Genomic DNA, 14417 nt, shown 5'->3' on the forward strand with positions numbered 1-14417 from the left:
ATAGCTAGAAGTTTGGAAGAAGAGGAACAAAGGGCGTAACACTATCACGGGTAAACTGAAATGAGATGTGATCTGAAATAACCGATATGGGCTGCTTTTGATAGTTTTGATGATAAATTTGTATCTGAAGGTTGGAGCATCTACATGTTATATAGCACAAGGAGAAACGGTAGAGTCACAGATCTCTTTTAGTGTGGTTTTAGTATGAGATGGATGTTGCATATTATGAATAGTATTAACGTGTCAATTCTTCTGCTATTGAGGATAATTTTTGCTTGGTGTGATATATATAGATATCCATATGAGTCAGGTTTGGAAATTGATTACTGAAGTATGAGATATTTTGAAAATTTTGTGGAAGAATTACTAAGATGGTGACAATGAAATGAAAAGGGATTGCAGCATCATTAAAAAGAAATCCTGTTTTGCAGAATATATGACCAAGTTAGCATGTGATATTAGTAAAGGCTGGTAAAGAGAAACTGGGGCCATCCTAGGGATTGTGGTAGTATTTTAAGAATGTTATTTTAGCTAGAATATGTAAAAACAGTATTTTTAATGTTCACTCAATGGAGATGCATTGCTTCTTTCTTTAAAGGATCCAAGAAGCTGTAACATTGCTAGGTATACATGAGCTTGTAGGTCAAAGAGAACACTTCTCCAAAAGTGGACCTTAAATCCAGCTACACAATCAGGGAGGATATGAGCAGCAGACACTTTCTGTTGATTGTCGAGTGAACTGCTGTATTGATTCAGTTTCCTGACAATTTTTCCAGTATGACCATTGACTATTTCAATTATATTAACATATAGTTGCATCTAGGGTTGTCAGTCAGCCCAGTCACATGTGAATAGTTCTATTTAGCTCAAGATTTTTCTCTACATAAACTCGCTCATTTAGTAGGTGAGCTGAACATGTGGCAAAGCCATTTTACAGGCTATATTAATTTTTCGCTGGCTCTAAAGTCATGATACCTTCGGACATGAAGCTGGGACCTAATTCTTCTGATGTTCCAAGGCAGGGAATTCTCAGAATGATTCCCTTTCATATTCAGTGGAAGGCTTTACTGCATAGGTATAATCATGTCAAATGTTCTTTCTTATGGAGGTATTCTATGAGCTAATAAAGTTTGCTGCAGAGAACCCTTTAGTTGTTGAAAAGCTTGACAGGAGAGACATTCTTATTTCCTGTCTAATTACAACTGCAGGATTTCTTCTCTTTCTTTTTCTTTCTCTTGTAGTCAGGGGAACAACTAAATCTCGAATTTTTTTTATTAATGTGTTTCCAAAGTATTACCTCACTTTGACACTTAAGTTGGGTAGTAGGTAGTACTTTTTACCTCTGAGAATGACCAACTTTCGAAGATATTGAAATGATTTGATTTGTTTCTGTAGATAAGGGAGCTAAACTAGGTATACTGTAACCTGTCCAGAATTTTTCTAACTTTCGAACTCTTGAATTATAAAATAATTGAGAGTCTTTGAGGGGAGTGCAAGGATTAAAGGTTATCACTTTGGGTTCTAAATATCCCTGAGAGTATATTCTAAGAATATATTCAATTTAGTTAATGTAGAAGTAAGATAATAGAGTTTAATTTTCGGCAAGAACTATCTATAACGTTTTAATATTTTCTTGACTAAAATATTTTTTTTTTATAATGTAGTATGTCTCACTAAATTATTTATTTTTATCAAAAAGATATATCCTTCTATAATGTGATATGAAAATAATATCTTATATATCATACGAGGTAAAGTTGTCTTTTTACAACCGAACTTTACTTTTAAGCATGGTTAGGCTTTACTTGACTAAGTGACATTTTTAAAAGAGCTCGATGATTTCAATGATACTTATAAAATAGACAATGTTTCTTATATCAGAAAAGAAAAAAAATATTTTGGGTATTTTTCCTATCATTACAGAATATATCCTAAGTTGTGTTTTTTGTTGCATCTAAAAAAGGTGAGACTATTTTTATCTCTTTATTTGTCTTTGACCTCCTTTGTTCAAATTTAAGTTCTTAGGGACCCTAACCTGGTTTAATAAGTAAATATTTTTTTAATCTTTTTTATACCTAACTAAGTTTACTCTTAAAAAATCAATACTATAAGAATAAGACCAACTAATCTAAGAGTTCGGATTAATTTATTTACAAAAGTTCCACTTTTTAGCGCAGCTTGCATCCATATGGTTTTTTCTATGTGATTGCACTAATAAATATATATATATATATATAACGTATGCAGCATAAATGAAAGTATGAAAGGCATGCAATAATATATTATTCCAACATTAATACAGTATTCTGTTTATAATAACATTGACCAATACCTTGTATTAATTCCACAAACATACACTTCCCTTTAGTCGGATACCGACCTCAAGATCTTAGACAGTAGACACACATCTACCAACAAAGAACATAAAATGATCATTAATTTCATCAAAGCAACAGCATCGACGAACTGATCTAATCAAGCAGCAGCAGCAGAAGCAGTGATAGTTGCACTTTGAACCCTCTCCATAGAATTCAACGGCTCGCATGAAGGATTCATATAGTCTTGCAGATTTCTAGGCTTGACATAAACCCTAAGCCCATTCTTCATGAACAGAGTGAGTGACATCTTTTGCTGCACCTTGTGGCCCGGCACGAGCTCGAGACTGTGCCGGAGTAGCACAGCCGATGCGATGGATTTCATCTGGAGGTAGGCCAAGTCCTTGCCCAAGCACGTCCTCGGCCCGCCGTTGAACGCCACGAAGCGGTAGGCGTCCTTGGTGGGCTCGAACCGGTCGCCGTCCGTTGATAGCCAGCGCTCGGGGAGAAACTCCAGGCAGTCTTTTCCCCAGATCTCCTCCATCCGCCCAACGGAGTAGATGGAGTAGGTGATGGTCGAGCCGGCCGGCACAAATGTTCCGTCCGGGAGGACGTCGTCCGCCACCACGTACTTGGAGTCTTGAGGGACCGACGGGTATAGACGCAGGGTTTCTGCTAAGGCCGCCTTCAAGTATACCTATTAGAATATAAGAAAAGATTAAAAGTAGGGTGAATTGAGATTTTATTATTTTTAAACTAGGAAAAATTAAAACTATTGTCGAACTTTTAGAGAATATAATAGAGAATTTAGAAAATGTAGTAATGAATTGAGTTAAGAACAATACCAGTCGTTCTAGCTCTTCGTACTCAAGCGGCTCCTCCACCCACCGCCGCGTGTCCTCCCCGCGCGTCTCCCTCAGCACCGCCACGATCTCCGCCACTATCCTCACCTCCACGTTGGGCCGCCGCATCACGTTCCAGAAGAACCAGCTCAGCGCCACCGATGACGTGTCCCGCCCGGCGAGCACGAAGTTCAAAGCGATCCACTGCAGCACGTCCTCCGGAAACGCGTTTCCGTTCCCGTCCCGCTTCTTGAGGAACCGCGAGAGGAGATCGTCCGAGGGGTTCGCCTTCCTCGCCTCGATCGCCTCCGTCATGTAATGGTCGACCACCTCGAGGCTTCTTTTTAAGCTTCTCTCGCTCCCGATGCCCAAAGCCTTCTTTAGCCGCCACAAGAAGCTGGGGAAGAGGAATCTCTGGAGGGTCGCCTCCGTGGCGGAGTCGAAGGCGGCGGCGAAGGGGTTCTCCGACAGCTCCGGGGACAAGGTCTCTGGGTCCTTCCCAAAGGTCAACCCGCAGATGTTATCAAACGTGAGCCGGAGCAGGAGGTCCTGGAGGTCAACGCTCGGCCTGTCGACCTCGCAGCGGTCCGCTAAAATGCGCCACAGGCGCGTCTTAATCGACTTATTGGCCCACCTCGCCATCGCCTGGCGGAGGGTCCGCGTCGTGAACTCCAGCGCCGCCGTCTTCCTCTGTAGCAGCCACGTGTCCCCGTCGGAGTTGAAGATCCCCTGCCCGAGGAGGTCGTGGAACGCCGCCTGCCACATGGGCCCCTTCGGGTAGTTCTCGAACCGCGTGCGCAGCACGTGCTCCAGGTTCCTCGGGTTGCATGTGACCGTCACGAGCCCCTGGCGGCGGGCGAGGAAGGGGAGCGCGATGATGCACGTCTGGTAGGTGGCGGCGCCGCCGGTGGCCCGGAGGTTCTCGGCGATCCAGTCGTGGATGCGGGCCCTATTGGACATGACCCCGGGAAGGCTTCCCAACACCGGCCACATCCTGGGACCCGACAAGCGCAAGGTGAGGGCTTTGAACCAAAGAAGATAACTCGACACGAACACGACCAGAGCCGCCGCCATGTACAGCTGACTGCTGCTTGCCATCTCCATGTCGCACCTCTAAACTAGCGAAGTAAGAGTGTAGATGTTATAGGAAATAGAATCGGATGATGTGAGTTGATAAATGTGTTATGTGTTTTGGTGTTTATATAGTGAGGCACACAAGGTGTGTGGTATAAGATTTTCCTAAAGTTTGAATGAGAAAAAAAATGTATATGTACATTAATTAAACAAGGTGGTTAGGAAATAAGTAGTGAGTTTTGTTTCGTTTCGTTTCGTTTCGTTTCGTTTCTTGTGCTACGAGGAGAGATAAGAGTAGGATTTCTTCCATCTTCGATCTGCCGACCTATTTGTAATATACACCTCCAATGATGGGAAATTATATATCTTCGGGAGATTTTTTTTTTAAACCACCTTATATTTTACCATTCAACCCTACAATTATCATAGAGAAATTAAATTAACTATATGCGTAAAACGATCATTAGCCCTTTGAGCTACTTTTTTAAGCTTAAGATATAAGAATAGGTGGGATCATCAGTAGTTGTTGTTCTTAGGTTAACTCTAAAGTTTACTCAATGTATTTTTGAGGAGTGAAAAGCAAAATGTATAGGTTAAATAGTAAATATTCATATGACAATGTGTGAATGATAATAAGTATAAAACACAGGGTGTTTTTGATAAGTTACCACCCTATTCGTGCACGAGGGATAGGTCATAGGAGTTGGTTTACATAGATTACTTTGGGAAAAGAGATGGAAGGATGGGATTTGGTCAGATGCAGTTCAACCATACGGAGAAAGAGGGAATGGTGTTGATATTGGAATAAGTTAAAATGAAGTGGAAGGAATGTTTAGAGTTTATTACAGTGAAAACTTTAACGTGTGTTTTAAAGATAACAAAATCTTTCTCTTTTTTTGGTTGAGAATATTCCATTTCCATATTGCAACTTTGCAAAATAAATACACAATTGCACCCAAAAAAAAAAAAGAAGATTATTTTGCAAATATAAATTATGCATGGCATTGATGGCAAGATAGCCATATTGCAGGGTGATTAGGACCCCCTTTCTCTTCTTTTATAAATGAGTGCTTTGACAGTCTACGCTTGTGTTGATAAAGATGGATACAATAAATAATAATAAAAAAATCTAAAGTTTTAATTTTGGTGATGCTACTTTAATTGCCCTAATTAATACTAGAGCTTTTCCAAGTCACTTGGTTAAGTAGAGAAGTTGATATGTGAGGAAGAATAGCCATGATTTAGTCAAAAAAATGTTGTAGCTAGTGAAAGTCGTATGAGATGTTATCATTTTTTTTCATTGAACAAGATAGCCTAGAGGCTATTACAAAACTCTCAATAAGGCACCCCAATCTATCCTTTGGGATTTTTCCGTGGGAACAAAGAGAAGTTCAGTATTATTTTAACACAAGTAACCATTATGAGAGAAGAGATTAGATGATCAAAGTATCAGGTATTTTATCTTTATATCTACTTTAATGTTATTTGGTGAGTTAAAATATTCTATCATATTGTTTTAATTTTGTGATTACTAATCTCTATATGATATAATTGTGTTCGAGATAAATATATAAAGAGTCGTATATAAATAAAAAAAACTACAACTTTGAGTAAAACTTTAAGAAAATAAGTAATGTTACATTATTAATCATTATATATACCTTCATTAATATTGTTATTTTGTCGCCTAGTCAAAAATTCCAGCTCTGCTCGGTTTCTATAAATAAGTCTAAAAGTAATTTTTGCAAAATAATTATTGATAATTGAAATGTCTTCAATAATATAGATTTATCTTCCTTAATAATAACAATGATGTAAATTAACTTAAATTTTTGGAGTCATATTCTCAAGCCTTTTGCAATTCAACTCTTTGTTAAATAGCATAGATATAACTTTTATAGGGCAGGCACCCACCTTCAAATATTCACATGTGATGTTTGAGTCTCATAATAAATAAAATAAAAGAGATATAAATTATATATATATTATTATTATTATTATTATTATTTAAAAGAATTCCAAATTTGCCCATAACCAATTCCAACGTAGCCTAGCCCAGCCCAAAGGAAAAGGTTGAGCCGGAAGCTGCTCTATTTTCCAGGTCTAATTGCCAAACCCTAGAAAGCATACTATAGTTAGCGGCGCCTTTCCTTTCTCCTCCTCTTCCCCGAGCTCCCGCAACAATGGCATCGGCGAACCAGACGGTGCTCCAGTTCTTCCCGTCGCCGACTAGCTTCAGCGCGAGGATCCATCCGGTGGTCCTCTTCAACATCTGCGATTGCTACGTGCGGCGACCCGACCAGGCGGAGCGAGTCGTCGGAACCCTCCTCGGATCCGTCTCGCCCGATGGCACTGTTGAGATCAAGAATTCCTACGTCGTCCCCCACAACGAATCCGCCGAGCAGGTACTACTACTCTCTCTCTCTCTTGATCCCTTAGGGTTTAGGTGGGATCGAACGATTTGTTGTCGTTTGTTCTGTTTGAAGATTTTTTGGATTAGTTTGCAAGTCGAGAATACCCAGCTGTTTGTCGAAATGTTCTCAATGCAACATCGAGTTTACTAAATTAGTCATCTTCGTGTGTGATCTTCGAGGTTATTTCGTTGCTCTGCTTTTGGATATTTATTAGTGGTTGAAGACTCGCAAACACTTGGTGAGTAGTAGTTGGATCAATGCGTAATTTGTAGAAGGAATTCGTCATGGATATTATTTTTTGGTGGAAGGGTTTAAGGAGAGAAATTGGAATAGAGGAGAGAAGATAAATAAAAGGAGAAAGACACCTTCAATGGACTACGATTTGACACTTCTGTGAACTTGTAATCATATGATTTTGCAAGTCAAACGCCCTAAATTTAGATAAATAAACTAATCTTTATTCATCTAATAACTCTAGGCAATATCGTTTTTTTCTTACCCAATTGAGCATATGAAACAAATTGTTTACCAGATTTTGATGTTGGATTATAGTTCATAACATGGTATACTCTCTTTTACTTTGGAGCTTAATGGTTTGTTGTACATTTTTTTTGTCTTTTTGATGCATACTTTCTGGATTAAAGTTTAGTTATCGTTGGACTCTTTTTGTCCAAATAAGTATGTAGTGACTTCGTCTTGGATTTGAGCAGAACACTATTTCTTTCCACCAAGCTTATCAACAACTGGAAGAGTCATTTCGCTGTTGATAGACCAAATGAAGAGATAACCTATTTAGGAAAATCTCAATCTTATTTTGTTTTGACCACAATAACTGGTGACCTCAAATCAGGGGCTTTATTATCTGTTTACTTGAAAATAGTCAAATTACTCTTCTAGGTATGTCCGTATATGTACTTTGAAGAAGAATGTAACCTTTTTGGATCTGCTACTGTACTATGTTTATTTTTTAAGTCCTTTTCTTTTCTGTAGTTATTATCATAAGAAGAATCACATAATGGTAGTATGTATATCATCTTTCTACTTTTTTATTCTGTTAGATTCTTGACAACAGGTTGCTTTGGATATTGATTACCATCACAACATGTACATGTCCCACCAAAAGGTGAACCCAAAGGAAGTGATAGTTGGATGGTAAGAAAAATTATATTTCACCCTTTTTTCTTACTTGTGACATTCATCCATCTTAATACTTTTCGGATGTAATAGTATGTTTATGTGTTAATCTTGTGAACTCTTGAGCACTGCAATGAGTGATAGATATGGATTCAATATTCTGTTTGGCAGCATCTTATGCAACATCTGATGATAATGAGGACATCTTTTTTGGAAGAGGACAAAATTTATGCTAGCTATATATGCACATTGCACTATAAAAAGTGTATGCATTACTACATTAGATAATGTGTAGTTTCCAATGCACTTAATTTTTATTTGTGTCAAAGGTGCCACGAATGACAGGAAATTCAGGAACACTACGTATCAACTGTGAGAATAGATAAAGATGTGGCTCGTCAAATTTGTTATGCATGATGCAAAGGCCCAGTTCTTTATTATATACTTTCATGTTACTAAATTCTGTCTGTCTAGCTGCAATAATATTGTACCTTCTGCAGGTTTTCCACTGGCTTTGGTGTTTCGGGCGGGAGTACACTAATACACGATTTTTATTCAAAAGAAGCACAAAACCCTGTTCATCTTACTGTTGATACTGGATTCAGAAATCAGGAGGCTTCCATCAAAGCTTATGTTTCTGTTAACTTGTCCCTTGGAGATAGGCAACTTGCTCAACGATTTCAAGAAATTCCTCTTGATCTACGGATGATTGAAGCAGAACGAGTTGGACGTACTGCATTTTCTTAGTAGTTAATTTATGCATGCCACATCATATTTTACATAGTAATGTCTTATCAAGTTACATTTGCTTTTACATTATGGTTGGATTGTTGGTGTTTAGTTTTTGGTTGCTAGGAGATTTTGTTGTCCTGAATTCAAATAAAAGGAAGCTACAGAATTGCTTCCTGGTAACAGTAGACCAATTTCTAGTCCTGACCAGTTATCAATCAGTATTCAGTTGTACTTTTGCCAGTCATTGCCCATGAACTCACTATTTTTGTGAAGCTATAATCGCTTAATTCAATTTTGGGGTTGTCATTCCCTTAACTCAGGGAAGTTGATAGATCAAAAGACAAGTCAGACATCTCTAGGCTTAAATTTAATCCAGTCATTTTCAGCCTTCCAATTTCCTTAACGAGTTGGGATTTCTTGTTCATTTTTTCCCTTCAGTTTTGTAAGGCCGAGAATGATTTCCTTTTTTTTCTTGCATAATTAAACTTTCTGCCTCTTTATTTTTCTTTTCTTGAAATTTATCATTACAAAATGCTTAAATTATTGAAAGGATTGTATATCAGCTCATCAATTCAAGTTGTTGCTTCATTTTATTGCTTTTCTATCTTGACAGTTGATGTCTTAAAGACGACAATGGTGGATAAGCTTCCTAATGATCTTGAAGGAATGGAGTCTTCAATGGAGAGGTTGCATGCTCTTATTGATGATGTCTACAAATATGTAGATGGTGTAGTAGTAAGACTCTTTAACTTTTACCTTGAAATTCTAAATTTCCTTTCCTAAGACTGGTGAGTTTATTCGTTGTCTCACTTTGTAGGAAGGACGTGTAACACCAGATAATAACATTGGGAGATTCATTGCCGACACTTTGTCTTCAATGCCAAAAATATCTCCAGCAGCTTTTGACAAGGTTTTTAATGACAGAATTCAGGTAAGCATTTTGGCCTTTCAATACAATGTTTTAGACTTTTTTCTTTTTTACCGGCTCCATTTATCACAAATGTGTTCTTTGTTCTTTGTTTTCGTTACAGGACAATCTTGCATTAGTTTACCTGTCAAGTCTCACTAGGACACAGCTTAGCATAGCTGAAAAATTGAACACAGCTGCTCAGGTCTTGTAACTCTCTCTTCGAAATTCCAGTAGAAGCTGGTAACTTGCTGATGCTTTTTCTGCTGCTGTATTTTTGTCAGCTGTATTATTTATCTAAATAGCGTGAGGTCTTTAGGTTAGCTTACTCTGGCTGCATTTTTGGACAATGTCTCCTGAAACATGAATGCATCATGTTCAATGTTTTGAGTAAAGAATTTTTTTCTTGCTCTATATTACTAAGCATACTATGTAAGAGGGATTGTTTAAGCTATATTTTGAGGTTAGACGTGTGATAAATTGATATTGTGCGTTTATGTCACATTTTGAAGTCTATCCAATGTTCTGGATAACTTATTGTTCTTATTAGTTAACCAGCAATGTGAACAATTGGATTCTTTGTTGGAGGATTTAAAGCTATAATTTGCTCGTTAAAAGCGATTATCGTTTCCCATGCCACCTTGGGATCTGATTGTTATACCAATAAGCATGCCTAAACCAGAAGCAGGCCATCCTCGGTGTCTTTGATTAAGACGAGAGAAGAACGAATTATAAAGCAGGCTAAGGTTTAGGATTTGATGTGGGATGTGCGAAGCCCCATAACCCAAATTATATTTGTTCCCTGATACTTAGGTCAAAAATTTAAAGTCAGTTTCGAATTTTTACCTGTACGCAACTGTTAAGGTTTTTTCCCCCCCGTTTTTTTTTGCTTCAAAATTAACGATGGAGGTAATTTCTTCTAGAACTGAAATTTTTGACCACTTTGTTTTTATACATTACTTCTTTTTAGAATATTGGTAATGTTCAGAAAGAAGGATTGAAAAAAAAAAAGAAAAAAAATATTTTTAATTAGTTATTGTAAAATAAAAGGACAAGCTGGTCTTTTCATATTAAATTAACGTCATAAAGGCTAGATACGGTGTACATTGTAGACTCCAAGTTACTACCCACTGTTGGGGAACAAACTTAATGCCGCGAGATATTAGGTTAACAATAGAAATAATTTCACTTAGATTTTTAAACTATTGCTTACTTTTATATAACCCTTTTTGAATTTCTTATAGGTTTTCCGTTCATATGTTATTATACTCATTTGTAACTAAATTTATAATCTTTATACTAGAGAGAAATATAAATATACCAAAATAAGATTATAAATGTAGGACTATTTTTTGTCTTTTTATCTTTACTACGTTAACCGAGTTAGAGGAGTTAGAGATTTCTAATAATATAAGGAATCTATGTATAAAAGAAATTAAGAGAGTATTATAAAAATGTGTAGTAATTGGAGAGTTCCAAATAAAAATTATCCCTTAAATATTTATTTATCATGGTATAGAAGTACAGAAGCGAGAGCTAAAAAGAATTCAATAGCCAGGTAGAGAAATATAAATCCACTAAATAATACGATAAGTACAAGAAGAGCTAGTGATAAGCAGCACACAATCCGTTGTCCAGTTATTCTTTACACGAGTAAAGTATACACAACTATTCCGGTATATATTTCACCAAGATAAATCACCAACCAACCCGTATAACACTATAGCTAAGAGCAACCGGGAGCAGGAGCAAGAAGCATCAAGGAGCTGGTGCAGGCGCAGGAGCACCGGATCCAACCTCCTTCATTGAACGGTGGGGATTTGGGAATGAGATCCTGCACAGCTCAGGCAGGAAGACACCTGTACATCGGATCTTGTGATTAACCTTCTTTTTTTTATCTCGAGGAAATAAATCTTTTGATTAATCAAAATAGTTGCATAGTATTATCAAAAGGTAACACGAACGAGATCATTATGCCCTCCATTTATTTAGTTTGGGTTCCCAGGTCCCGAATTTCGAAGGCCGATCTCAAGTAGACTTATTTTACTTTGGCCCTTTTAATTATTTTAATATATCTCACCACTCTGATTGTATTAATGAAAAATATTAAGTATTCACATCTTACACTCAACTTTTTCTCTTTTTCTAAATAACATTAAAAATAATTCATAAAGCACCTAAATTCAATCACATGACACACCTGTGACGTGGTCAAACCAATATGAATTGCATTTAAAAGATTTTATATTTATTAAGTGAGGCAATGGGACATGAAAAATATCGATAAGATAGTGTTCATATAGGTTTAAATTATGTAAGTGTTGCTGAGTTTGAATCCGAATTTTATTTGATATAAGTAGGACACAATTAATTTTTTACTTTTTTTTTCAAAAAATAAAAAATGCCATGAGAAATAAATAAAATCATATATATATATGGGTAATAGTTTATGTCCCGGGTGTAATTATCCCTACAATTGAACTATAATATTTCCTGGTTCTCAGAATTCTTGCATCCTTCTTCCATTTCCTTTCATGTCATCACTGCACGTTTAAAGAAAAAGAACAAGAAGAAAAAAAAAAGTAGGAAAAAGAAAAGAGAACTAGTCACCTTCTCCAGCAGCGAGATTGAAGTAAAGGTCAACGATATTAGGGCAGTTCTTGTAGCAAGCGTCGGAGCACAACTTGGCCATGAACTGCGGCTCGAGGAGCGCGTCGGACGAGATCCCGACCGTGCTCCGGTACACGCCGCACGCCTTCACGCACTCGTCGGACTCGATCCAGTTCGACATCTTCGCCACCACCACGTCCGACGTGCGGCACTGGTACTCGGCCGTGCCGCGCTCGTGCGGTACGCTCTCGAGCACGCACCGCTTCGACGTCGACGAGATGGAGAATGCGCATAGCTTTTGCGGCAGATCCTCACATATTACACCACCTATATATTATATATTATATATTATATATTATATGTACTATTAGCCATTAATACTATGCAAAGTGTGATTAATTATATACATACCAAGAGCAGAAGGGAAGAAGAGGGAGAGGGAGAGGACGAGGGACAAAGTTATCTTGGAAGAGGAAGCCATTAGATCAACTCTTTCCCTTTTTAAGACTTCGATGTAATCTTCGAGGGAAAGACTTTTAAGCTTTGTGAGGAGATGGTGGGAAATTAAGTTATGTTGGTTTATATAGGAAGAGATCGAAGGCCATGCATGCTTCTAGCGTTGAGTCTTTCGCTTATTTTTTCTTCTCATAGACGCGGCCATTGATGATGTAAACAAACAATAAGGTTACGCAACAAAGGCTTTGGGAGAAATGGTTAGCTGACACGTAGTATATAAGATTAAATTAGATACTTTTGATGGATTTTATGAATGTGGTCATAAAATATATATGGACGTGACTGTGCTGGATCCACGATCGATTAATCTGCCGTCCAATATTCACCAAACTTATATTTTTTTAATAAATTTATAAAAATACGATACATTTTACATTTGTTAATTTTTTTACTTAAAGTTTTCACTTTTTTTTTTTAATCATTTGCATCTTATCATAAATTTTTTTATCATTGAACCTGCAATTTGCTTTTAATGCTTTAAAAGGACCCCAGTGAGTAATTTAAATTTTTTTAACAGACATAAATAAGTTAAACAAACTATAGAAGTAAAATGATCTTAACACCAATGAGTACGACTTTTATGGTAAAGATAAAAATAATAAGGGAAGTAGATTATAAAGCCAAAGAATAGGTATTTTAAATATTTTAGTTTTAGGTCTTTTGAAATAATAGTTAGGTTAAAGTTAACAGAGGTGCTTTTGATGCCCTAAAAGAAAAATAAAGAAATCAAACGTTAACCATATGAAATGTTAGGATGGGAACAATTATAATAATAGAAAAATATGGAGGGTGATTTTGATAAATTTTCATATACATCTTATAGGGGCAACTCTTTGTTGATTTATTATGAATATGGACAAGAGATTTTTTTTTTTTTTTTTGATTTAGTTCCTGGTATTAGATAAATTAAAGTTCGATACATTCCTTGCTTGACAAAATAAAAGCGACGCGTTTGAAGCTTCCCAAGCTTTGAATCCCTCATTATGAGAGAAAGGAAGACATTGAAAAGTTCTACTAAATCCTATGCCGATGTGCTTCGCTCGTCAGTGATGGAGACCATGTTAATCTATTGCTAGAAACATTCTTCTACGAATTTCCCGGGAGCACAAGAAGCTCCTATGGATGCGGGGAGGCATGCGATGGTCGTGTATGACGAAAAATTACGTTTCTATTCAAGTTGTGCGTTGGGAAAAAGATAAAAAATTATTCGTTGATTAGAGCAGAGCCGGTAGGATGCGCGAAAGTTCTCTTTTAAAATACATCAGATAAATGTTATTGAGGCATGCATTTTCCCAAACAGAAAAGAAAATAATTACAATTTTTTTTTTATCACCCCCAATTTCGTGATTTGGATGTTAGTTGAAGATTTATCAGACCAATTTCAGAATTGTACAAATAAATTGAACGAATATTATGTCACTCCAACAAATTTTTAAATGTATAGTGCTCAATTGATTAACGGAGCACATTCCCAAATTCGAATGCCAATATTTAGTAAAACACCATATAAGTACTCACTCATTACCACAACGAAAGAAAAAAAGAAAAGAAACTTGAACCTTCGCATATTGTTATATTCTATTAATCTTAATAACACCACTCATCAACCATAACATACCATTTCTCATACTGAGCAAACTAATTGCATTAACTCCCCTAATGAATTATCAAATATAATTGGATGGATAGAATTAAATATCAGCTCATGTCCAGGATGGTTATTAGAAATGCTACACCAATTAAATCCCTTCGGTGAGCAGTCAAAACACCAATTGGCAAAAGCAACTTGATTAGGATTCTCAGCGTATCTAGAGTGGAGACCACCCCGACTTAGATTAGGATGATGTAATCCGCAGCTCTCGGTTAGGTTCGT

The 14417-nt window shown here is 36.9% G+C and overlaps 3 protein-coding genes across 3 annotated transcripts; 1 reads left to right on the plus strand and 2 right to left on the minus strand.

The window, feature by feature from the left end:
• Nucleotides 1–2309: 2309 nt before the first annotated feature.
• LOC140799081 (cytochrome P450 86A1-like) lies at nucleotides 2310–4332 on the minus strand. Its single transcript, XM_073153226.1, has 2 exons — nucleotides 3161–4332; nucleotides 2310–3012 (listed from the first exon to the last, which is right to left on the minus strand). The coding sequence occupies exons 1-2, from the start codon at nucleotides 4259–4261 to the stop codon at nucleotides 2476–2478; spliced, it is 1638 nt and encodes a 545-aa protein (XP_073009327.1). The 5' UTR covers nucleotides 4262–4332; the 3' UTR covers nucleotides 2310–2475.
• Nucleotides 4333–6298: 1966 nt separating this feature from the next.
• Nucleotides 6299–9920, plus strand: LOC140798935 (eukaryotic translation initiation factor 3 subunit F). Its single transcript, XM_073153027.1, has 6 exons — nucleotides 6299–6636; nucleotides 7718–7797; nucleotides 8280–8509; nucleotides 9125–9246; nucleotides 9329–9442; nucleotides 9543–9920. Exons 1-6 carry the CDS (start codon nucleotides 6415–6417, stop codon nucleotides 9630–9632), a joined length of 858 nt encoding a protein of 285 aa, XP_073009128.1. The 5' UTR covers nucleotides 6299–6414; the 3' UTR covers nucleotides 9633–9920.
• A 971-nt stretch (nucleotides 9921–10891) lies between these two features.
• LOC140799119 (uncharacterized) lies at nucleotides 10892–12577 on the minus strand. The gene is made up of 3 exons (XM_073153269.1): nucleotides 12440–12577; nucleotides 12029–12355; nucleotides 10892–11277 (listed from the first exon to the last, which is right to left on the minus strand). The coding sequence occupies exons 1-3, from the start codon at nucleotides 12507–12509 to the stop codon at nucleotides 11177–11179; spliced, it is 498 nt and encodes a 165-aa protein (XP_073009370.1). The 5' UTR covers nucleotides 12510–12577; the 3' UTR covers nucleotides 10892–11176.
• Between the last annotated feature and the right edge of the window lie 1840 nt (nucleotides 12578–14417).

Source organism: Typha latifolia, chromosome 12 (assembly GCF_019914945.1).
Source record: "Typha latifolia isolate L0001 chromosome 12, TyphaL0001v2, whole genome shotgun sequence".
Lineage (NCBI taxonomy): Eukaryota > Viridiplantae > Streptophyta > Magnoliopsida > Poales > Typhaceae > Typha > Typha latifolia.